The 25,117-nt window shown below is 43.7% G+C and overlaps 1 protein-coding gene across 1 annotated transcript; it reads left to right on the top strand.

Annotated features, from left to right (window-relative positions):
• Positions 1 to 1,091: 1,091 nt before the first annotated feature.
• On the top strand, positions 1,092 to 25,109 carry LOC115459376 (E3 ubiquitin-protein ligase TRIM39-like; the record flags this gene model as incomplete). Its single annotated transcript, XM_030189210.1, has 3 exons — positions 1,092 to 1,758; positions 6,290 to 6,385; positions 24,918 to 25,109. Coding segments are annotated over exons 1-3 (702 nt in total), but the record flags the coding sequence as incomplete, so codon positions are not given.
• Between the last annotated feature and the right edge of the window lie 8 nt (positions 25,110 to 25,117).

Below are 25,117 nucleotides of genomic sequence, written 5' to 3'. Positions count from 1 at the left end.
CCTAGGATCCCCCTTTTCTTCTGGGGTCCGGGTTTTCCCCTCCCTTGGGCAGCCTTTTCCCTTTTCTGCTTGCCCTTCTGGGGTGTCTCACATCTTTTAACCCTTACACCACCTCTCCCTGTGGTTTTAATAGGGCCCTTCTGATTCTCCCTATCCTGATCCTTACTCAGGGATAGGAGTTTACTTACTTTGACCCCTCCTGGGTCCTTCTTTCCCTCTCAAACATACACACTAAGAGGAAAACCTTGCTAGTGCCCGTTTCCTTAAAAACCGATACGGGCCTTTTTTACTAGTTATTAATATGATCACAAAGATTATGATTATTATATTTATGATTATTATGATTATGCTGCTGGTTATGCTGATGATTATGATAATTACAATATCAATATTCATATTGACCTTATTAATATTCATATTGACTTTATTAATATTCCTATCAACCTTATTAATATTGGGCTGGAAACCTTTTTGCCATCTGGCACTAACCAGTTAAGTGCCACTGGAAATTAGCAGTTAGCCCTGAGCAGGCGATTTAACTGGCCAGGAGCTGTTTCTGACCAGTTAATTTACTTTGAATATCGACTCTTCACAAAATACAGAAGATCACAAGAAGTACAACAAAGAAAAGAATATCAGTCAAAGCTGAAAAAGACAAAGGGAGAAATCAGAATTGCAAAAAGCATACACAGAAGAAAAATGGTTAAAAATGTAAAGCAATAGGGAGGCTAGAGGTGGAATGGCAAGGCTCAAAGATTGTTAAGGATCTGATGACCCACCAGAACCCCGCTGCTACATTTTATACTGTAATCCTTTTTCACTCTCTGAGGTGACTTTAATGTTTTATTGACCTCCTCCCTAACTGGTGCCTCTGATGTTTATATAACTAACACCAGGGGGCAGAGATTACCTGAGTCCCAAGGTACTACTACTACTACTACTATAAATCATTTCTATAGCGCTACCAGTCATACGCAGCGCTTCACAATTGAACATGAACATGTAACTGCTCTGACTTGCCCTTCCTATGCCTCCACTTTTACAAAGGTTCTGTAGCCTTGCTGAGGTCTTTGCTTGCCAGAGCTGATCTATGTCCCTGCCCCAAACTCCAGATTACACACAGGAAGCTGCATGGGGAAGAGATCACTGCTGCCCTCCCTGCAGACAGCTCCCAGATCACTGTCACAGGGAACATGGGAAGAAAGGGAGGGACTGGGAGGGCAGACAGCAGCAGGAGTCTTCAGATTGCTTCTTAAACAAACATAACATCCTTATTTTCTCAGACTTTGACCATTACGACATGAAACAGAAAGTAAATTCTTGCTCTTACTTCCTGTACGAAGCATGGCTGCTGCAAACCCTGCTGAGAGTCTTCGAGAAGAAATTTCTTGTCCTATCTGTCTGGATCATTTTACAGATCCGGTGATCTTAGACTGTGGACACAACTTCTGTCGCTCCTGCATCAATCGGAGCTGGGAGTGGAGTGACACAAACTTCCCCTGTCCTCAGTGTAGGAAAAGGTCTCGGAAAAGGAATCTCAGACCAAACAGGCAGCTGGCAAATATGACAGAAACAGTGAAAAATCTCAGTCGGTGCTCATTCAGACCAAAAGAGGAGAATCTGTGTGAGAAGCATGAAGAGAAACTGAAGTTGTTCTGCAGAGAGGATCAGGAAGCAATCTGTGTGGTGTGTGACAGATCCCAGGGGCACAGATCTCACACTGTGATCCCAATAGAGGAGGCTGTGCAGGAATACAAGGTGTGTGTCAGTATCTCTGTTATCACAGTGTGTCCCAGGCTCACAGATCTCACACCGTTGTCCTCATAGAGGAGGCTGCACGGGAATACAAGGTGTGTGTAAGTCAGGACAGAATTAAATCTTCAGTGGACTCTAGACAACTGGGCACCTATGCCCCACCCCTTGCCCCCACACCACAGGTCCAACATCACTCCTTCCCCTCCCCCCTTCAGTACAGTATCCGACTTGGAGTAAGGCTCACTAGCTTTGTTTTTTGCTAGCTAGCTGTCTTGAGTCAGTGAGGAAGAGAGGCACAGAAAATGTTACAGCACAACTCCTGCCCCAGTGACCATAGATGAGGAAATATTAGCCAGTCTAGAGGAACAACTACCTACCTTATTCCCTATACAACAGCTCCAGTGGTTGCCACCTTGTGTAGGATAAGTTATGTAAGCACTTTATGATGTCATAGTAAATCCAACAGCCCAATAAAGCAATGTGATCTCATCAACATGCACATGTTGGAAAGGTCACAATGCCTCATTGGGCTACCGACATATCTACAATGTGACATCATTAATTGTGCCTAACTTACCATACACAAGGTGGGAATTGCTGAAGCTGTTGTATCGGGGACTAAAGAAAGTAGTTGTTTCAGAAGCCAAGGTTGGCCCATCCCAAAGAGTAAGATTTACCACCAAAATGAGTGCTAAAGTTTCCAATGACCTGTTCCTGGCCAGATCCAAAGCTCTCTATTCTATTCTCATCCTTCTCAATCTATCTGCTGCTTTTGACACTGTTGATCACAGCCTACTCCTTGATATGCTGTCCTCACTTGGATTTCAGGGCTCTGTTCTTTCCTGGTTTTCTTCTTATCTCTCCCATCGTACTTTTAGTGTATACTCTGGTGGATCCTCCTCCACTTTTATCCCACTGTCAGTTGGTGTACCTCAGGGATCTGTCCTGGCACCTCTTTTCTCCATCTATACTTCTTTCCTTGGTATTCTGAACTCTTCCCATGGTTTTCAGTATAATCTTTACGCTGATGACTCCCAGATCTACCTCTCCACACCAGAAATCTCAGCAGGAATCCAGGCCAAAGTATCAGCGTGCCTATCTGGCATTGCTGCCTGGATGTCTCACCGCCATCTGAAACTAAACATGACCAAGACTGAGCTTTTTATCTTTTCCCGTAAACCAACCTCTCCTCCTCCCCCATTCTCCATTTCTGTGGATAACACTCTCATCCTTCCTGTCTCATCAGCTCGTAACCTTGGGGTCATCTTCGACTCCTCTCTCTCCTTCTCTGCACATATTCAGCAGACTGCTAAAACCTGTCGTTTCTTTCTCTATAATATCACCAAAATTCACCCTTTCCTTTCTGAGCACACTACCAGAACGCTTATCCACACTCTTATCACCTCTCGCTTAGACTATTGCAACTTGCTTCTCACAGGTCTCCTACTTAGCCATCTCTCTCCTCTTCAATCTGTTCAAAATTCTGCTGCATGACTTATATTCCACCAGTGTCGCTATGCTCATATTAGCCCTCTTCTGAAGTCACTTCACTGGCTCCCTGTTTCCGCATACAGTTCAAATTCCTCTTATTGACTTATAGTGCATTCACTCTGCAGCTCCTCAGTACCTCTCCGTTCTCATCTCTCCCTACACTCATCCCCGGGAACTCCGTTCACTGCGTAAATCTCTCTGCACCCTTCTCCTCCACTGCTAACTCCAGACTCCGTTCCTTTTATCTTGCTGAATCATATGCCTGGAATAGTCTTCCTGAGCCGGTATGTCAAGCTCCATCTCTGGCCGTCTTCAAATCTAAGCTAAAAGCCCACCTTTTTGATGCTGCTTTCAACGCCTAACCCTTATTCACTTGTTCAGAACCCTTATTGTATCATCCCCACCTTAGTAATTCCCTTATCTCTTATTTGTCCTGTTTGTCTGTCCTAATTAGATTGTAAGCTCTGTCGAGCAGGGACTGTCTCTTCATGTTCAAGTGTACAGCGCTGCGTACGTCTAGCAGCGCTATAGAAATGATAAGTAGTAGTAGAGATTGAAGGCCAGTGAGTGAGGTTTTCTCATGGGGCCCAACCATCACCAGAGGCGTAGCCAGACTTCGACGGGAGGGGAGCCAGAGCCCAAGGTGGGGGGGGGGGGTACATTTTGGCCAGCCTCCCTGCTGCCACCTTCACCCCCCCTGCTGCCACTACCGCTTCCCCGCTGCTGCCTTCCTTCCTGCCGCCACTTCCGCCCCCCCACCACCACCACTGCGAAGGTACCTTGGATGCTAGGGGTTCTGTTTTCAGTCGCTGTGCATTCTGGTTTTAATGAAAGTAGGCTAATGGAAAAAGTACTTACCTTAATGGATTACTGTGTAGGAAGTTTTACAATTTTTGGCTAAGTTTTGAGACGTTTGAGACTTTGATATTTTCTTTTGAACTGAGTCTAACAGCTGGCGGTGGAAGACAGGACCATAAGGTCGAGTGCTGTCTTTCCCAGGGAGTTGTGGCTGTTCAATTGAGTTCCTGCTACCCATTAAAAAGGGCTCAATATCAAGAATAAGCAGCAGCTGATATTCAGATAAATACCCAATCCATGAATTTTCCACCACACTGTTTTCTTACAGACCTCCCTGTCACTATCTAGATGGTGCCAGGGTGGAGCCTGAGTGTTCTTCCTAAATCTATGTGTAAATGGCAATATTCAGCTGCTATCTGGATAGCTAAGCAAAAAGACTATCTCAACTCAAACCACATAACTGTCTGAATATCGTCACTATCCACAGAGCTAACAGCAGTCACAGCTGAGTATGTATATACAAACGCAAGAGAGGAAACTCAACTAGCTCTGAACAGATTTTGGTTTGCGAATATGTATATATAGCACTATCACTTCTGTGGATAGGTGCACTAAATTTATGTAATAGATTTAAATGCAAATCCAAAAAAAACAGAGGAGCCTCCACGAAGAATCAAAACGAAACAACAAAAGTTATCTCCTTATTGGTTTGTCCATTCGTCAGCCTCTACTTTTATAGATTTAAATTCTTCAGCTGGACTTTAAAAGAAAAAAATACACTGACCATAGTATTGAATATTGATCTGGTACTTTCTGAGTCTCTCAAAATGAAGTTGAGTTAGCACAAGTTTGAAACTTGTCAGCAATAGGGCCAATCATTAAGGCTTCAGCCCTGGCTTCTGTCCATTCATGCTTATTTCATATCCTATATAATAATTTGCACCTCCAATGTAATGACGTCAGAGGGCGGAACAGTGAGAGGGAAGGGAAGCCAGCGTCAGCCAGCCAGAGAACGTTCAGGTACAAATCGAGGGGAGGAGAGAATCGCCCCCTCCCTCCCCCCCAGGCCCCCCCTCTCCTCAGAGTTCCATGCCCCCCTCCCGCCATCTCCCCCAAGTTCCAGGCCCCCCTCCCTCCCTCTCCGAGTGCTAGCCCAACCTGCGCTGCCCGCCCTCTTCTCCCAGTCGTCCGCCTGCCCGTCACCTTCCTGCGTGCCGCCCAGAATTTAAAAGTTCTTACCTCAGGGTCCGGCGGCAGCAGTGAAAGGCGAGCAGGCTCGGCGCTTCAGCCTGCCTTCCCTTCTCTCTTAGCTCGGCCTCTGGTCCCACCCTCATTTTCTGTTTCCACTGCCACCGGACCCCGAGGTATGATGATGACTTTTAAATTCTGGGCGGCAAGCAGGAAGGTGACGGGCAGGCAGAGGACTGGGAGAAGAAGCCGGGAAGCGCAGGTCGGGCTGCCACTCGGAGGAGAGAGAGAGAGGGAGGGAGGCCTGGAACTCGGAGGAGAGGGAGGGGGGAGAGAGGGAAGGGGCCTGGAACTCATAGGAGAAGGGGGCCTGGAACTCGGAGGAGAGGGGGGAGGGAGGGAGGCCTGGAACTTGGAGGAGAGGGAGGGAGAAGAGCCTGGAATGGAGGAGAGGGAGGGGGGACTTGGATCTCCTCGGAGGGGGGGACTTGGATCTCAGAGGAGAGGGAGGGGGCCAGGCTGGAACTTGGGGGCCTGGAACTCGGAGGGAAAGGGAAGGAGGGGGGGGCCAGGCTGGAACTCAGAGGGAGGGGAGGGGGCCTGGAACTCGGAGGGAGGGGGAGGAGGAGGGGGGAATGCACCACCTGTAAAAAAAATTTCAGCACCCCCATTTTGAAAAGTTGGCTCCTATGGCCCCGTATAAGATGCTTGGGGAGGCTAAGCCTCCCCAGCCCAACCGTGACCTTCCCCTGGCTGCTGCCCCCCCCCCCAAACGCAGGGCTGTCTGGCGCAGCAGCGCTGTACCCAGGCAGCTCTCGGATGGTCCATCCGCTCCTTCCCGTCCTCTACACCCTTCCCAATTATTACTTATCATGACAGAACATTTCTCCTAACGGTTCCCTTAAAAACTTAATCGCCATTACATGATAACCTCGCTAGCGCCCGTTTCATTTGTGTGAGAAACGGGCCTTTTTTACTAGTACATTCATAGTTTTGTCATAAAACTGTGGTTATAAAAATAACAATCACATTCTAAAAAGATGTTTCATGTTCACAGGAAAAAATTAAAATGCACCTGGAGCCTCTGAGAAAGGATCTGGAAGATCTCCTGATGTTTAGATCTCATGAAGAGAAGAAAGCTGAAGTGCTGAGGGTGGGTGTCTTTGTCTCCTGAGACAGTTTCTGCAGGGACTTATGACTTCGTTCCTCTCTGTGTATCAACCCTGTGAATCACATCTTTAAGAGAATAATAGAATTCAATCTGCCTCCTTTATTTATTTGTTCCGTATTAGCTGTGAACAGACAGAATTCGACTCCATCCATACACTTCTACTCACTCAAGGGTAGGCCTGCCCTGATCAATTTTAAGGAACTGATTGCAGGATACAGAATGCAATCTTAAATAAACTCCCATGAAGTGGAAGATAATTTTCATTTAATGTAATCATGTATTTGTATCATCTGATTGGCTTCTTAAAACTCCATGATATAATATTGGATTTAAAGATGCTCTGGTTGACACAAAGCTTGGCAGGGCTGTGGTAACCAGGGCCGGTGTTATCATTAGGAGAACAAACTAGTCACCAAGAATGCCAGAGCAGAGCTGCACACTGAAGAAACATGGCTGGCAGAGATCTCCAGGTCTCACCAGCTGAATATTGCGTAGAGCCAACGAAGTCAGATACTGGAAGGGGAAAGAGAAGATAGATGAATGGATACTGGGGAAGAGAGGGAATGGAGAGAGGAGGGGGCAGATTCTGGAGAAGAGAGAAATGCAAGTTTGCTTGTGGTAAGAGTAAGAATAGGAAAGGAGGGACATCTGTCCTTTGCTCACTTAGAAAAGATATGTGTACAACAGTAGTACTGGGTAGGAGACAGTGAGGATGGGGAGACGGAGAGGGAGATGTGGGGCAGAGGATGGAGGAGAGAATGAAAGAGAGTATGCTGCTGGACAAGGGGTGTGTATCAGAGGCATAGCCACAGGTGCTGGATAATGGGAGAGAGAATTGTTGGGCATGGGGGTGGAGGGGAGGGAGGGTGAGATCATGTTGCTGCACGGAGGAGGGCAGAGAGGTGAGAGAGGGAAAAATGTTAGTCATGGAATAGGGGGAGAGAGATAAAAGGAAGGGAGAGATGTTGGACCCGGGACACGAGGGAGAGAGAGAGAGAGAAATGCACAGGAGGAGGGAGGGGAGAAAGAGGGAGATGATTGATCCAGGGGCAGAAGGGAATGAGGGAGAGATTCTGGACAATAGTGTGGGAGTGAGGGAAGATAGAAAGAAAAATGCTGGACCATAGGGGAGGGAGAGAGAGGGAGGGAGGGAAGAATGCTGGACAATGGGGGAGGAAGCAGGAGGGAAGAGAGAAGAGACAGGAAGATGTCAGGCTATGAGTAGTGAGGGGAGAAAGAGGGAGCCGATGCTGGGCTAGAGTGGTGGAGGAAGGAAGATACTGATAATGGTGGAGCAATGTGGGAGAAGCCAGGAGAGGGGTGACAAGGAAATCAATGAGAGGAGGATAGTGATTACAGGGGAGTAGAAATATGATAATGGAGTAGATTAAAGATGAAAGGGAATAGAAGGCTGGGGAAGGAGTGAGATGGGGAATGAGAGAGCTAGTGAGTGAGAGGAGGTAGAAATTTGATAGGTAGCTGAAAAGTAAAAAGGAGGGGGTGAGAGGGTGAAATTTGAGTGGACAGGCGGAAAGCTAAGAAAAAAAGAGGAAAGAGCTGAAAAGGTATATCAGAGGCAGGTGTAATGAGGAAATGAGACAAAACAGGAGAGAGGAGAAAAGACAAATGGATAGCAGATGCTTGAATGAGAATTAGCAGAAGACAGGAAATGCATTTTTGCTTTTATTTCTCCAGTGTTGCAGTACATGCCAAGTTTAACTTCTGGGGGTTCCCAGTTCAATTTTTGTCTACATATTTTTATTTCTAATTTGTGATCCCTTGTTCTGTATTTGAGGGTCTGTCAGAGTGATAGTAATGGCAGTTGGGGAGATCAGAGGGGATCAGGGGGCCCCTCCTTTATATTCTGACCTGGGTCTTAGCATGTCTAACACAGGCCCTGTCCCTGCTGTAGCTGGTGGGGATCTCCAAGCTTCACCAGCTGAGGACCTCCTCCAAAGGTGGCCAGAATTCTCTTCTACCAAGTTCTGCAGTTGGCTGCAGCATCCGTGAGCCACTGACAACTAATCATTCATGGGGTGTCAGCATCAGTGGCTCATGGACATTGCTGCTATGCAAAAGGGAGTTCTGGCCACCTTTGGAGGAAGTCTTCAGCTGACTGAGCTTAGGAATTCACTTCGGTCCCGTTTTTGGCGTTATCAATTTCTATGGGGACAAACCGGTGTAGCGCACCACTGATAATTCCAAGATTCGCTTATATGCATGGTTTAAGACTGCTCCTCTGCAGGAAAGACTCCACATAAGCGCACGCACAGAATATGGAAGCTGATTGGCACATGACAAAGGGGTGGTAAATTTGAAATCTCGTTGGTTAACTGCCACAGGCAGAATAAGCAAAAGAATGTTGTTAGAGTGTACACTGGAGTCATCATCATCGTCGCGCAACTGTAAGACTTTAACACTGCCTGAACAAATAGAAGTTCTTAAAAAATTAGAAAACAAACAAATTCAAGCATCTATTGCTAAAGAATATGGTGTCAATCCCAGTCAAATTTCAAGTTTCTTGAAGCAGAAAGATCAGCTTCTGGAAGACTGGCAAAACAATACAAATCCACACAGGAAACAAAAACAGGTGGAAAAGCTGAGGATATAGAAGATGCTCTTCTTTGGTGGTTTTCTCAAGTCAGGAGCAGACAGTTTCCTGTCAGTGGTCCACTGCTTATGGAGAAAGTTAATCAGCTAGCTGAAAGTTTTGGACTAACTGAATTCAAAGCCACTGTTGGATGGTTGGAAAGATGGAAGGAGAGGAACAACATAAAATTCAAGAAACAGCATGGTGAAAAACAAGACGCTGATGACTTTGGTGCTGAAAATTGGGTTGTTTTAGGTCTTCCTACCATCTTGAACAAGTTTGCACCTCGTGACATTTTCAATGCTGACAAAAACGGTCTCTACTGGCTAGCAATTCCTGATGGAACACTTGCATTCAAACAAGCCGAAACTACAGGAAGTAAAATGTCGAAGGACCGACTGACGATCCTCCTTTGCTGCAATATGGATAGGAGTAAGAAGTTGGAACCACTCGTCATTGGAAAGAGCAAACAGCCCTGTTGCTTCAAGAATGTTAAGCGACTTCCTGTGTCATACGAGGCTAATGCAAATTCATGGATGACAGGGGAAATTTGGAAGCAGTGGCTAAAGAAGTTAGACACTAGAATGTGGGCACAAAGGCATCAGATGTTGCTTTGTGATAATTGTGCTGCACACAGTGGCGATGTCAGGCTGCCTAACATCAAGGTGGTCTTTCTGCTACCAAACACTACCTCTCTGATCCAACCTATGGATCAATAGCCAATTTCAAACAACATTATCGGGCTCTTGTGCTACGTCGTCTGATGAGAGTTATGGATGACCAGACTGGCAAGGATAAAAGTGCTGTTGAACTGGCTCATAATCTATCACTGTTGGATTCCCTACATATGCAGAAAGAAGCCTGGAATCATGGGCAACCATTGTGAACTGCTACAAGCGGCCAAGCTTTGTTAGGGTTGTGGAGAGGGACAAAACAGATGCAGCTGTTGCAAATACGTCAGATGAACAGGCTATTGACATCCCAGCCAGTGTTACTGAACAGGAGTTTCATCACTACGTAGCTGCTGATTATGATCTACAAACAGCTGATGACAGCACTGATGTCCAGATATGTACCTACACGCAGGCAACTGCTGATGATGAAACATATGATGAAATGAGCAGCGAGGCACATGCTGATGAAATTCAACAACCTGCTGTCACTTTTGCAAGAGCGCTGGAGAGTCTCAACACCGTGCGGGCCTATCTGGAGGCCACTGGATGTCAATGCTATGTCAGTTTTTACCGTGGAACTCACAGACACAAGAGTGTACAGAGGACTATGACTGATAACTTCAAGTAAGCCTAACGTCAGTTAACGGAGACTGTATAACGTCAGTTAACGGAGACTGTATACTGTAAATATAATAAACAGAACTGTACATATGTTTATCAGATGTCAAGCTTCTTTGGGTCACAACGGTTAAGTGCACGCTCTGGTTAACTGCATGTATTTCTTTGGTCCCAGACCCTTGCACTTAAGCGGATTGCACTGTATACACACACACACACACACACACGCACACACACACATATATATATATATATATATATTAGTAGTGTTTCTTGGGATACTACAAAATAATGACAGAATGCACTTGATGATACATATATGCAGACGATGCCACGATTTACATCCCGTTCAAATGTGATCTAAACGAAATCACCAATGAGATCAACCAAAGCCTCCAAATCATGCACTCCTGGGCGGATGCATTCCAACTGAAACTCAACACAGAAAAAATACAATGTCAAGTACTTACCTCACAACACAACACAACACAACCAGCTACTCCGCCATAACCACACCATACTGTTCTCTTCCCGTCTCACAAAATCTGAAAATTCTTAGAGTTATCATTGATCAAAAACTCACACTCGATGCTCATGTGAAGAATACGACGAAAAAGATGTTCCACTCCATGTGGAAACTCAAGAGAGTAAAACCTTTCTTCCCAAGACATATCTTCCGTAACCTGGTACAGTCAATGGTAATAAGTCATCTGGACTATTGCAATGCACTGTACGCTGGCTGCAAAGAACAGACTATCAAAAAACTCCAAACAGCCCAGAACACCGCCGCCAGACTCATATTTGGAAAAACTAAATATGAAAGTGCAAAACCTCTAAGAGAGAAGCTTCACTGGCTCCCACTCAAGGAACGCATTGCGTTCAAGATCTGCACGATTGTACACAAAATCATTCACACAGACGCCCCAATCTACATGCTAAACCTCGTGGACCTGCCTCCCAGAAATGCCATAAGATCAGCCCGCAAATTTCTCAATCTGCACTTTCCCAGCTGTAAAGGACTAAAATACAAGCTGATACATGCCACCACCTTCTCTTACATGAGCACGCAGTTGTGGAATGCATTACCTATGTTACTGGAAATAATTTAAATGTTCTTAATATCCATTAAAAATGTTACAAAATTGTCACAGTCCTAATATGATATTTAAGAACAAAGAACAGGGGAATATTTTAAGAACACTCGCTAAAATTTCTCCATCACTTACCTATAAGGTAAGAATGATTTACAATTGCAAGAATACAAGGAATTAAATGCTATATGTTTGTAATTTCACTAGCAGGTACTGCAAGATTTAAAAGTATGTACTCAGAGTATGGCACTAAATTTTAAAAGTGACCATGTGCTATCAGTATAACTTTAAAAGATACCATATACTCAGAACACAAAGAGACTATATTTTTAGCTTCAAAAGGGTTATTTAATATAAATAATATTGCAAACGAGAGATAGCGTTTAAAAGGATCTTAGAACAGAGAATTTGTGCATAAAATAGAACAAAGTAACAGGCTTAAATCTTAAAGTTATAGTTCAACTTACAGGAGAGTCTTTGTCACAAGCATGCTGTGATGAGCCGCATGGTCAGGGATGTCTTCCCAGCCCAGAGCAGCAGATCCCAAAGAGAGCAGCAGGTCCCAAGAGGAAGAGGTCCCAAGCAGGGTTGCCAGGTGGAAAATTTTTTCCCAGCCCAATCGAGCCCAAAAAACAGCCCAAAACCCGCCCAAACACAAACCCCGCCCCTGACACCCCCACCCCCGCGTCATCACCCCCGCCCCCGCCGTCATCAACCCCGCCCCCGCCCCCGCCGGCCCCGCCTCCCACGTCACCGGCCCCAACTCCCCGTCATCGGCCCCGCCTCCCACGTCATCGGCCCCGCCTCCCCGTCATCTGCCCCACCTCCCCTTCATCGGCCCCGCCTCCCACGTCATCGGCCCCGCCTCCCACGTCACTAACCCCGCCCAAAACGTCATTAACCCCACCCAAAAACGTCACTAACCCCGCCCCCCCGCGGCCGAAAAAACCGCCCTGAAGGCCAAAAACAGCCCAAAAAACCGCAACCCGCCGTGGGCAAAAATTTCCCGCGGCGGGTCGCGGAAAACCGCCCAATTGGGCGGTAAAACCGCCCACCTGGCAACACTGGTCCCAAGAGGAAGAGCTGGGCTGTTTCCAGGCCTTTTATAATGTTCCCTGAGTCCTGGATATTGTAGTTTGCAGGGGATCTTGGGTATTGTAGTTTGCAGGGAAGCATGGTCACATGTTTCCTGGATATCTGCTGGCAAATGGCTTTTCTATAGCTTGAGGGCTTTTGCACAGGTTTCAGTCTGCTGTGATGGGTGGAGTTTCTTTTGTCATATAGATCAGTTTGAGTCATAAGAGTCTCTCTGTCTGCTTCAGTTTTTTGTTCTCTAGAGATGTCTTGGTGACCCTCCCAGCCAGCTTTTGTCTCTGTTAAGTGTTTGTATTTGACTAGCCCTGCTATCAAAGCCAGTTTCTGCTGCAGTTTCAATATGTTTTTAAAGCTGTATTTTTGTATCTGATTCAGCATAATCAATATTATGCTACACATTTCAATAATTCTGCTGCATATTTAATTCTGACAAGTGAACTGACACCATATTACACCTACAGCCCTGAGAACCATTGACGAAATAACTAACTTTCGCAAATCTTTGAAGACACATCTCTTCAATAAGGCCTACAAAGAGAACCCATAGCCTTACAAAACTACCTCACCAACCCACCCAGTTATTAAAATCCACCATATATACTATCCTGCCCAACACCCTCCTTCTCTCTTCCCTTTCTTAATCTCTGTATATTACTAATTGTATCTGATATCCTGGAATGACTATGTCATAACAAAACTCTGTAAGCCACATTGAGCCTGCAAATAGGTGGGAAAATGTGGGATACAAATGCAATAAATAAATAAATTTCTAAGTATTCTGCCCAACAGCTGCCCTGCATCAACATAAATCACATACTTAATGTGAACCCCTTCCCCAATATTTTTCAATATAGTAATCCTGTGCAGAAGGAATGGATCCTCAGAAGCATAGCTGAAATTGGGTGGCGGAGCCGGTGGGGGGAAGAGGGGTTGGTGGTTGGGAGGCGAAGATAGTGATGGGCAGACTTATACGGTCTGTGCCAGATCCGGTGGTGGGAGGCAGGACTGGTGGTTGGGAGGCGGGGAATAGTGCCGGGCAGACTTGTACGGTCTGTGCCAGAGCCGGTGGTGGGAGGCAGGGCTGGTGGTTGGGAGGAGGGGATAGTGCTGGGCAGACTTATACGGTCTGGGCCTTGAAAAAGACAGGTATAAATCAAGGTAAGGTATACACATGAGTTAATCTTGTTGGGCAGACTGGATGGACCATGCAGGTCTTTTTCTGCCATCATCTACTATGTTACTATGTTATATTATGCCATATCAAACTTGACCACATATGTCTACTATAATGGCAAATATGTCAACACACATAACAGTATAATTAAAGAATTGGCATATACTTTGCTTATAACAAATGTAAATGCCTGATTAAGCAAAACAGGAAGAAAACCTTTGAAGTCTTTTCCGCATCCTTTGGCTCTACTGCTTTCTCTCTATTCTGATGCTGACAAAATAAAATTGCCACAGTTTGGCACTTATCCTTCAACTTTGCTTTATAAGAAAAGTATATCAAAGGACAGAACGAATCACAGATGAAGAACAAACCAAAAAAAAAACTTTACTGAAAATGATCCAACATGACCACGGTTTGCCTGAAGGCTATGTCAGGGGCATTTGTAAAAACAAACAGTTTAAAATAAAAACAAGAACAAAGCCATCTCTTACTTATCAAATGCAGAAAGTACAGGTGTGGTTACATGCACTCAAAAGAGTAACTATTTAAAATAAACAGTACAGTGTGCTATAATACAAAAACAGTAAGTGCATAATATGGAATGCATATTGTGTTGTGGGACAAAAAAAACATTTTTTACGTATGTATTTGGTGTAGTGAGACCAAAGAAAAAAATCAAATACAACTTAAATAAGGAGCACATGTCTAATACGGATTGACAAAAGGTATATCCTCTATTGTCAGCTAGGCTTTCTCAAAGGCTAAGAGCCTCTCTGTATATAGGCTTATAAAAGTACCTCATGGGCAGCACTAGTGAAGTTTTAGATAAAGTAAATTGGAATTTGGTGCTAATGTATAATTTCAAAGCAGTATAATAGTATCTAGCAAATTAAGTTGAGAAACTTATGCTCACTAGAGAATGAGGCACCGTCTTTTGGTGTTGAATATATCAATAATTCTGTCATAGTCCAATGAATCACACAGTTCTCATTCAAATGATAACAGTGACAGATTATGGAGGCGACTGGTGAGCATTGAGGCTCTTGATGCCATTTTGATCCTGTTTACAGTTGAAAACAGTCATTCCGCAGTGCAAGTTGACATCGGCAGAGTGATAAGTACTCTTAAAAGGGCACTGACATTTGAGAAAATGTCCACATTGAAGTTGTCTAGTACTTCGATTAAAGATGGAAAATTTATACCTTCTGCATTTTAGATGCTGAACAAACACTTTTAATTCAGCTTCCTCTATGGTAATGCCATATAAAGTGCACAGGGGTAGTAGACTCTCTCTTCGGCCAAAGGTCTCAGATGTTGGCATACAGGCAGCAGAAGCAATCATCATTCCATAAGCATCATCTTGAAAATGATTATTCAGTTCACTTAGCTGGCAGTCAACAATCTCATTCCACAGATGTCTCAAATCTTCATTGCTTTGCACAGAAGAAGATTTACTCAAAGTCGAAAAAAACCAATGCATCACCAAACTTTCGAGAGGAAGAAACATCTCACTTTTCAATATCATATTTCTCCATGAGAGCCTCTGTTAACTTAAGAATTTTATCAAAGTCAGTTGATGTGTTCTCCCTAAACTGAACAAAAGTTTCTTTTAGACACTCTATAAGATTAATGCAATCTATAACAGACAACATGGCACTCTGTAGTCCTTTAATGGCAAAAAATCACTGCTTTCAAATAATTTCCCAAATGTATGCCAGAAATAAGAATTTCTTTGTCTCTATCTGATGTAGAAGAGATAGGGAATCTAGTTTTGTCTGTCCAGCAGCATTTGAAAATTCAGCAAGTACTTCAAGAATAACATCAAAAAGCATCAATACTTTTTTCACAGAGCCAGATTTTGAGCTCCACCTTGTGGCTGTTGATCGTTCAAGTTCAAGGCATTGTCTATCAGGATGCAGTTGTTTCTGTACTTCCAAAAAACGAGCATGCCTATATGTACCTGTCATAAAACTATGCAAGGAGTTCAGAATTTCAAAAAATGTGCTAACAGAGGGACATGCTTTAGATGCTGTGCAGAGAACCAGATTGAGGCAATGAGAATTACAATGCACATAAACAGCCCGCCGAAATGTGTGTTTCAAAATGACATGAGCACCTCCTTTGTTTCCAGACATCACAGATGCTCAATCAAAGCTGAAGCCAACACATAACTCTGGATCTAATTCAAGCACTTTTATGATTTTATCAGAAATCCCATTTGCTGTCATGTCTGCAGTATCAACAAATCCAAATGCCCTTTCCTTTATTACCCCTTTGTGTAGGTACCTGACACATACTGCAACAAGCTCACGTTTAGAGAGATCTTTGCATTCATCACCCAGAATTGCATAGTATGTATTATTGGTTTCATGTAGTTCGGATTTGATTTTGCGTAACAGTAGTAAAGTGGCAGATTCTAACAGTTCATTCTGAATATCTGGGCCAATTAGAGTTGCATTCATGGGAAGTATTCAAGGTGACTTTGGATACTATTGTCATATTTGCTAAGAAGTTTGAGCATTTCCAAAAAGTTTCCTTTATTTAAGGCTTCTTCGGTCTTTCTGTGTCCGCATAATGGAATTTCTTGCTTGGCACAGAATATCACAATATCAAGTACTACTTTGATGTGTTCACAATTCTTTCCAACTACAGAAAAGTTCATGGCATCTTGGTTTAGTTGATTGAAAATGTTTCCCCGACCTCCTGGTAAGTGACTTCGTTTATAGTCTTCAGATTTTCCTGTGCCTTGCTGGATTCACGTTTTGAGCAGCTCTGATTCATGGGCTTCCAATCTCTAAAGCCAGTTCTTGTGGAACTTTTTTCAGCCCGGGTATCAGAAAAATGTCTGCACGCTTTGCAGAACACTGCATCCTGGCTTGCATTGTATTCCAGCCAGCGAAATTTATCGTACCAGTGAGATGAAAAAGTTTGGGACTTGCCACTAATTGTACAAACTGGGAAAACCTGTAACTTTGGCTGTTTTGGTGGTTTCATCAGTGTCGAATAAATCTGAAAGTAATTCCGTCAGTTGCACACCAGGTTTACTGATTATCCGTAATATTTTATACTTACATTAACTTGTCTGAATTTCGATCATGCTACTTTCTATGTAACACTAACTGTTATCTCCTAATCTACTATCTACTAATAACTACACATTGTAAGCCACATTGAGCCTGCAAAGAGGTGGGAAAATGTGGGATACAAATGCAATAAAATAAATAAATAAAGTAGAACTTGCTGAGGGAACAGCATCCTCGCTATGCTCCTCTAGATGTGTTTTTTCAATTCTATCTGTATTCTCGCCATGCTCCTCTACACGTGGTTTTTCAATTCTATCTGCACCCTCGCCGTGGTCCTGTACACGTGGTTTTTTGAAGTAGCATAGTAATGAACTTTGTTTTGCCATGGGGGCAGACTAAGAAACACTATCAGGAAATATATTTATCTCAGGAACACTTCCGGGAATTTTCTCTCCTGGAAGCTAAAATCATAATAACTTCAGTAAGTTTTGTGATAAGGATCTTTTGAGTTTACTTCCAACAACATAGGTAGCAGAAGCATAATACAGCTGCCCTTTTACTAAAGCTTAGCACCCCCACAATCCTGGAACAATGTATTCAAACTGTGGTAGCACCTCAATATTAGCAACACAAAATCCCTTCATTACCAAGTACTTTGTGATCCTGCAGAGGCTTCTTAGAGCCCATATTCCAAACCATAACACCAGTTTCAATAACAGCACCTTTAAAAAGGCAGCAGTGAATATACACAACAGCAATACGCATCCCATTGGAAAAGACAGACAAGTCAGACTCATAGATCCCCATACAAACTACATGCCAGCAGAAACTCTCACCTGCTCGCGGTCACATGCAGACCACAGACCAACCCTCATCAATTACAGAATAAAGGACCAAAAATTAGAAATTTATTGATTTATTTTCTAAATTATTATGCCACACTATCTTTGCAATTCTAAACAGATCACAATTCAACACACATTAATTTTAAAACATATTACAAAAGCATAAAACATAAAGACCTTCCCTACCCTAACCCTACAGCCTGGCTTCAGCCCTTCCCTTCTCTCCTCCCCATCCATCCCAGCAGCTTGGCATCAGCTTTTCCCTTCAATACACTCTATCCATCCCCATATCTCAGCATCAGCCCTTCCCTTCTCCATCCATCCCTGTAGCCCAGTATCAATCCTTCCCTTCCCCATCATCCATCCCATAGCTAAGCATCAGCCCTATCCTACCACCCCACTCCTCCCTGTAGCCTAGCATCAGCCCTGTCCTACTCCCTACCCACCAGTCCACCCAGAGAAAACCGCTGACGCCTACACTTTTTTTTTTAAATTTTAACCTAGGCACTGCAGAGACCATCCTCACCTAAAAACCCACCAAAATGAGAGAAAGACAACTTTTTAAAAATTAAGCTAGATGGGCACTATTAAAATTTATTGTTGGGGACTTTCTGGGTGGGGATGGGCTCCTCATTGCCTAGGGCAAAAGAGATATATTTAATAACTAAATACATCTCTTTTTTTTTGTTTTTGTGCCCTAGGCAGTGAAGAGTCTACCCCCCCCTCCAGAAGCCCACCACCAGACCAGAGCCATCATTTTGACGACAAGAGTAATCAAAACGCTGGCTGGTCACGGTGGTGGTTTTCTGGGTGGAGGTGGGCCTAGGGCAAAAAAAGGTATATTTTAATCATTAAATATACATTTTTTGCCCTAGACCAGTGATGGGCAACCTTTTGAGCTTGGTGTGTCAAAATTCGCCAAAAAACAGAGCATAACTCGGGTGGTGTGTCACTTCGAGGAAAAAACCATAATTTTGCGATATTTATAGTTTAAATAACAAAAATGTATAATTGTAATATATAACTGTATTTAATAAACCAAAAACTAATTATTTAACTTACCTGCTTAGTGACTTCTTTGTTCATCTGTCAGTCGGTTTCTTTTGTTGGTCTTGATATTATTTAACTTGTGTGGGGTGCCGTGAACTAAGATAAGTGAGGGGGAGGGGGAATTCTTTAACTAATCTGCCTATTAGTGACTTTTTTGTTACTGAATTTCATTGGCTAAATCTTCAATTGAAGGTTGGTATTTTGTACACTTCAAGCCCAAGCAAGCGCTACTAACTTCATCTGTCAATCTGTTTCTTTTGTTGGTTTTGATATTATTTAACGCTGAGAATAAGGTTTCACAAAAGTACGTAGAGGGAAAAATTGTGAGTAAAGCAATTGCTATATTTTTCAGGATGCTAAAAGTGTCTGGTAATCGGTTCCAAGCACTCCAAATTTCCTGTTCGTAGTGGCACTCCTCTTGATTCTCCAAGCGGCACCTTTCCAGATTCTCAAGCTTTGACCTCAAGTCGACAAACACCTGAGCCCAGATGCTGTCTTGAAATTCTACAAGTTGCATCTCCAAATCATCAATTTGCATCCATTGGAAACCATTTAATTCCAAACTACTGTAGACTACTACATCAGTATACTTAATTATTTTCATGGTCTGTTCTAGGCTTCTAAATTGATTAAATCTATCACTGAACTGGTCAAGTAACGAGTCTAAAACATGCTGGTACTTTATATGCAAGGGTTCCATTTCATTTTGTATAGCTGCACTGGCCTTCTCAAAATACTTTGTTACTCGAGGAAAATACTTATGTTTTAGTTTCTACATCTCGCTTGAAAATTTTAAGTTTACTTTCAAAAGCTTTTATGTACCCAAACATAACGTCAATACTTTTGCCAAAACCTTGTAACTTTAAGTTCAGTTCATTAATATGAACAGAGAGATCTGTAAAAAACATCAGGGTGTTGACCCACTTATCATCATTGAGCTGAGGAAAGTTTCCCAGATCCTTATCCTCAAGAAATACCTTAATTTCTTCAAAGCACTCCACAAAGCGCTCAAGAACTTTGCCTCGGCTCAGCCATCTTACATTATTGTACATCAGCAGTCCACTGTAGGTGGAATCAACCTCCAGTAAAAGTGCAGAAAATTCTCGCTTTTGAAGGGGGCGAGCAGCTATTAAATTAACTATTTTTGTAACAACTGACATTAAGTCGTTTAAGTTGGTGAATCCTCCTGATGGATAATACAATGAAAAGGCACAATCGGATGTCCAATAGCTTCCGTAAACAATTTGAAAAATCCAACTTTTTTCCCCACCATGTTTGGTGCCCCGTCTGTCGTCACTGACACAACTTTAGAGATATCAATGCTTAGGTCACGGAATGTTTGTATAACAACCTTACATATTTCGCTTCCTGATGTACTTGTTGGCACTGATACTAACTTTATCAACTCTTCTCTCATTGTGAGACCATCAGAATATCGACCAATAATGGCCAACTGAGCACGTGATGTGACATCAGTAGTTTCATCAAGAGAGATCGAAAAATATTTACAATTACTTATGTCTCTCTTTAATTGATGTTGTACGTTTGTGTTCAGTCTCATTATTCGGTCTTTTATGATATTTCTACTGAGTGGTAACTCAGATATTCTCTTAATAATTGCATCTTTATTCTGCATATCGTGAAATAGAACTGGTGCACATCTTAGGAGAGTTTCCTTAATAAATTCTCCCTCACTGAGTGCTTTTCCATGCTGAGCTATGGAGTGAGCAATGCTCAAACTTGCAGATGTTAAATTTGTAGAACCTTTTACAAATTTAAGGATGGAATTAGATTGGCTCTTATAAAAGTGTAGCTGCCTGGAAATGTATTCCTTCCTTTCATCCTCACTTTTTTTCAAGAGCTGGGAATGATTAGTTTCAAAATGTCTATTTATATTCCACGTTCTGCTTACTACCATTTCAGTACATAGAACGCAAAATGATCTGCCATTTTTTTCTATAATGCCATACATCTCGGTCCACGTCTCTTGAAAGGGTCGGCTACTGCTACTATCACTTCCTTTACTTAACCTTGGTTTTTTATTTTTTGGGTTCTCCATCAGGGGGGCAGTGATAGAAGATAGAATTATAGATAGCCTGTTAGCCCTGCAGGCAATTAGGGGTTAACTAGCCTAACTGACCACCTTATGTAAATTAAGATGGCTGCCGCTATTTCTAATGGTGGGAAATGGCACCCATAGCACATGCCCTCGCCTCTCCCAGCCTCCCCCTCACCTATCTCAGTAATGATGGTCAATTAGAAATCCACGACACCCCAGAACAGTAGATTGGATGATGGTTGCTGTGGTTATGTGGTTGCTGGTAATGGTGATCACAGGGCCCCCAGAGATGCGTCCCCCACGGCATTCCGCTGCTCTCTGCTCTGCCGGCCGGAAGTGAGGTCAAAGATCCCCTAACGGCCGTGCAGGAGCCGGGGCAGAGGGAGCAGCAGGGAGGGAACGAGCGGAGGACTCGGAGGGAGCCAATAGGAGCGCACACGGCACCCCCCCAGCGGGTAAACATGCACCGGGGGGGGGGTGATTTTGCCGGGGGGGAGGGGGCGCATCGGCGATCCGCCCCGGGTGTCAGCAAGGAACACCGCTGCTTCTCTGTATGCGGCCGCGTGTCACCGAAAATGGCTACGCATGTCAGTACTGACACGCGTGTCATAGGTTCGCCATCAGGGCCCTAGACAGTGAAGTGCTTACCCCACTCAGAATCCCACCACCACCAGCCAGCATTTTGAGTACAAAAAAAATTACATGAACATGAAAAAAGGCTGCTGCAGTGTGTGGGTTTTTCAACTGCACTTGGGTGGGTGGGCCTGAGCCGAGATTGAATGGGCCTGGGCCCACTCAGGCCCGCCGTAGCTACGTCCCTGGTGGGTGTATGGCGGAGCAGAGAATTTTGTGCCTACCTACAGAGGCACAGCCAGGTTTTGATGTCAGAGGGAGCAGACTTTTGTAATATAGGCACCAGTTGGTGTCGGCTAGGTGGCAGTGCCGGTGTTGTCACGTAGGTGTGGTGGAAAATAGGAAATTACATCAGGAGGTGGGATGCAGCAGAGGTCCCAGGACTGGCCAGAGTAGGCACCCTATCTTCTTAACTACAAGATATTCAAATTGACCATCACTTCAGGGACATCACAACAACTGCTTCCACTGCTAGACACTTTTTAAAATCAGACGGCCTTTTGTTTGTATGGAGACTCTACAGGTTGTGGAGACCACTAGTCCCGAGTGTTTTTACTTTGGGTAACAAGGGCCACCCCGTAACAGCCCCAACCCACCTATGAAAAGATAGTGACATAAATATTATATTGGGCTCTAGAGCACCAATATACTTGCTACTGGGAAACACTGGAACAAGCTGCACTGTTACAGATTCCTACATAGACACTAACTACATGCTAGCATAGAGGTGGGCAACCCACTCGAGTTGTCAGTATTTCTCCAATGAATATAGCAGAATCCTTCACCTCAGAATATGGACAGCCTCTAACCTGATGCAAACTAGGGGACCACAAAAAGCATGCAGACAAAACCTGAAATGGAGACCTCCAAGAAAGCCAGACTGTAAGCAGGGCAGTATTGAAAGGAGTACTGAAAGGAGAGCTATTTTAAAGGCTACAAACCTTTATGCTAGAAAATTACATACAAGTAAGAGGAAAAGAAGGCCACTCTTGTTCTCAAACGTATCAGCTGAAAAGGTAAGAGAAAGAAGGTTAGCCTTCATACGTTACAAGACGACTCAGAAAGAGGAAGACAGGCAAAAATACCTAGAAAAGCTAAGAGAAGCTGGAAACTGTCAGGAAAACGAAGAGGCAAATGGAAGAAAAGATAGCTGATACAGGAAAACTGGAGGACAAGACATTTTTCAGATATATAAGCGACAGGAGAAAGTGCCATAATAGCACTGTCAGGCTCAAAGCTGAGGTGGAGGAATATCTAGAAGCTGATAAGGATAAAGCAGAACTGCTAAACAATTATTTCTGCTCTGTGTTCATGGATGAAAGGCCAGGGGTAGGACTGCAAAAAACAAATGCTAATGGGGATGGATGTATGGTAGACCAGGACCAATTCTCAGAAGACTGTGTCCATGAGGCTCTAGCTAAACTAAAAGTAGACAAAGCGATGGGGCCTGATGGGATACATCCAAGGGTACTCAAGGAACTTGAAGAAGTTCTGGCAGCTCCGCTGTCTGAGCTCTTCAGTGCTTCCTTAAGAGTCTGGAGTGGTCCCGGAGGACTGAAGAAGAGTGAATATGGGCCCTCTGCACGGAGGATTGTGAGATTTCTTGAATCGAGTGGACTGCAGGACCCAAAGCAGCATGGTTTCACTAGAGGTAGGTCATGCCAGATAAATCTGATCGATTTCTTTGACTGGGTGACCAAATAGTTGGATGTGGGAGGGGCGCTAGATATGGTGTACTTGGATTTTAGCAAAGCCTTTGACATGGTTCCGCACAGGCGACTGATAAATAAACTGAGTGCCTTCGGTATGGGACCTAAAGTGACTGACTGGGTTAAAAACTGGTTAAGGAAGGAGACAGAGGATAGTAAATGGAGCTTGCTCCGAAGAAAGGAATGTTATCAGCGGTGTACCGCAAGAATCGGTCCTCAGGCCAGATCTTTTTAACATCTTTATGAATGATCTTGTGGAAGGACTGTCTGGTAAGGTTTGTCTCTTTGCAGATTATACCAAACTCTGTAATAGGGTGGACACCCTGGAGGGTATGGATAGCATGAGGAAGGATCTAGTGAAAATATGGTCCAATAATTGGCAACTAAGATTTAATGCTAAGAAATGTAGGGTCATGTACTTTGGTTACAAAAATCCAAGGGAGCAGTACAATATAGGACGTGAAGTGCGTCTGTGTTCAAAAGAAGAGCGGGTCTTGGGGTGATTGTGTCTGATGATCTTAAGGTGGCGAAACAGGTAGAAAAGGCGATGGTCAAAGCCAGAAGGATGCTTGGGTACATAAGGAGAGGGATAACCAGCTGGAAAAAAAGAGGTGATAGACCCTTGTATAAGTCTCTGGTTAGGCCCCATTGAGAGTACTGTGTACAATTCTGGAGACTGCATCTACAGAAAGATATAAACAGGATGGAGTTGTCCAGAGGGGGAATGCAAAATTGGTAAGCGGTCTCTGTCATAAAACATATAGGGCCAGTCTTATAAACTTCAACATGTATACACTGGAAGAGAGGTGGGAGAGATGGGATAAGATAGAGATATTTAAATACCTCTGTGGTGTTAATGTACAGGAGGTGAGCCTCCTGTACATTCTACTTCCTTCTGCTGTTTTCATCCAACTAACTCTTTTTTGAGAATTTACCCCATCTCAGCAAAGTTAGTTCTTTTGAAATCTAGGACCTTCAATCTTGAATAAGCCTTCTCCTCCTATGTCTTAATATTGAACCACACCATTTGGTGATCACTAGATCCCAAATGATCTCCCACCATGACATCAGGAACACCCCCCCCCCCCCCATTTGTAAGCACCAGGTCTAGAATAGCTCCTTCCTAAATTGGTTCTGTTACCCACTACTGAAACAATTCTTCCTGTAGAGAATCCAAGATCCCTTTGCTTCTAGATAACCCTGCAGCAGGGATACCCCAATCTATGTCAGGCATATTAAAATCACCTATCAGTAGTACTTCCCCTTTTCTAGCTATCTTGTGGATATCTTCAATTAAGTCTCTGTCCATTTCTTCTGACTGTGAAGGTGACCTGTATATTACACCATTGTAAATACATTTTCCTTTCTCTTTTACCAGTTTAACCCACAGTGCTTCTTCCTTACCCCATGTGTCCTGCAGTTCTGTCACTTTAATATTATTTCTGACATATAATGCCACTCATCCACCCTTTTTTTCCTTTACCCTGTCCTTCCTGAATAGATTATAGCCAGGTACAACTATATCCCAGTTACGGTTCTCCATATCTCCGTGTTTGAAATATTTAAATGTATCATATCACACCTATTCTTTATTTCCTTCAGGGTATACATATTCAGGTCCTCAAGTCTCTTCTCATACATCTTGTGGCGTAAACCCCATACCATTTTTGTTGCCTTCCTCTGAAGTGTTTCAAGTCTTTTTACATTTATAAAGGAGGGAGTGCTGTGCCACAGCCACCACTGATAGTATGAGAGTACTGGAGCCACTGCTAATAGGTTAATTGTGGTCAGGTCAGGGGGCACAAGACTGAGGATTCACTTAGTGTGTCCTTGCACCAGTCCTGCTGTTGACATTACAGATTTCTTATTCATTGCAGGACCTAAATCCAGCGTTCTGTGCAACAAAACCACTCCAGTGTTACTGAAAATGATCTCTGTCCTTGTTTTATCCAGAGAGAAACAGAGATCAAAAGACAGAAAGTTGAGTCTGAGTTTGAGGAGTTACACCAGTTCCTGAATAAGCAGAAACAGATCCTTCTCTCAAGACTGGAGGAGGAAGAGAAGAAGATTCTTCAGAGAATCAGGGAAAATGTGACCCAGCTAGAAGAGCAAAGCTCCTCCTTCACACACCTGATCTCTGAGATAGAGGAGAA

This window comes from Microcaecilia unicolor, unplaced genomic scaffold (genome assembly GCF_901765095.1).
Source record: "Microcaecilia unicolor unplaced genomic scaffold, aMicUni1.1, whole genome shotgun sequence".
Lineage (NCBI taxonomy): Eukaryota > Metazoa > Chordata > Amphibia > Gymnophiona > Siphonopidae > Microcaecilia > Microcaecilia unicolor.
This window is presented reverse-complemented; position numbering and strand designations above follow the sequence as displayed.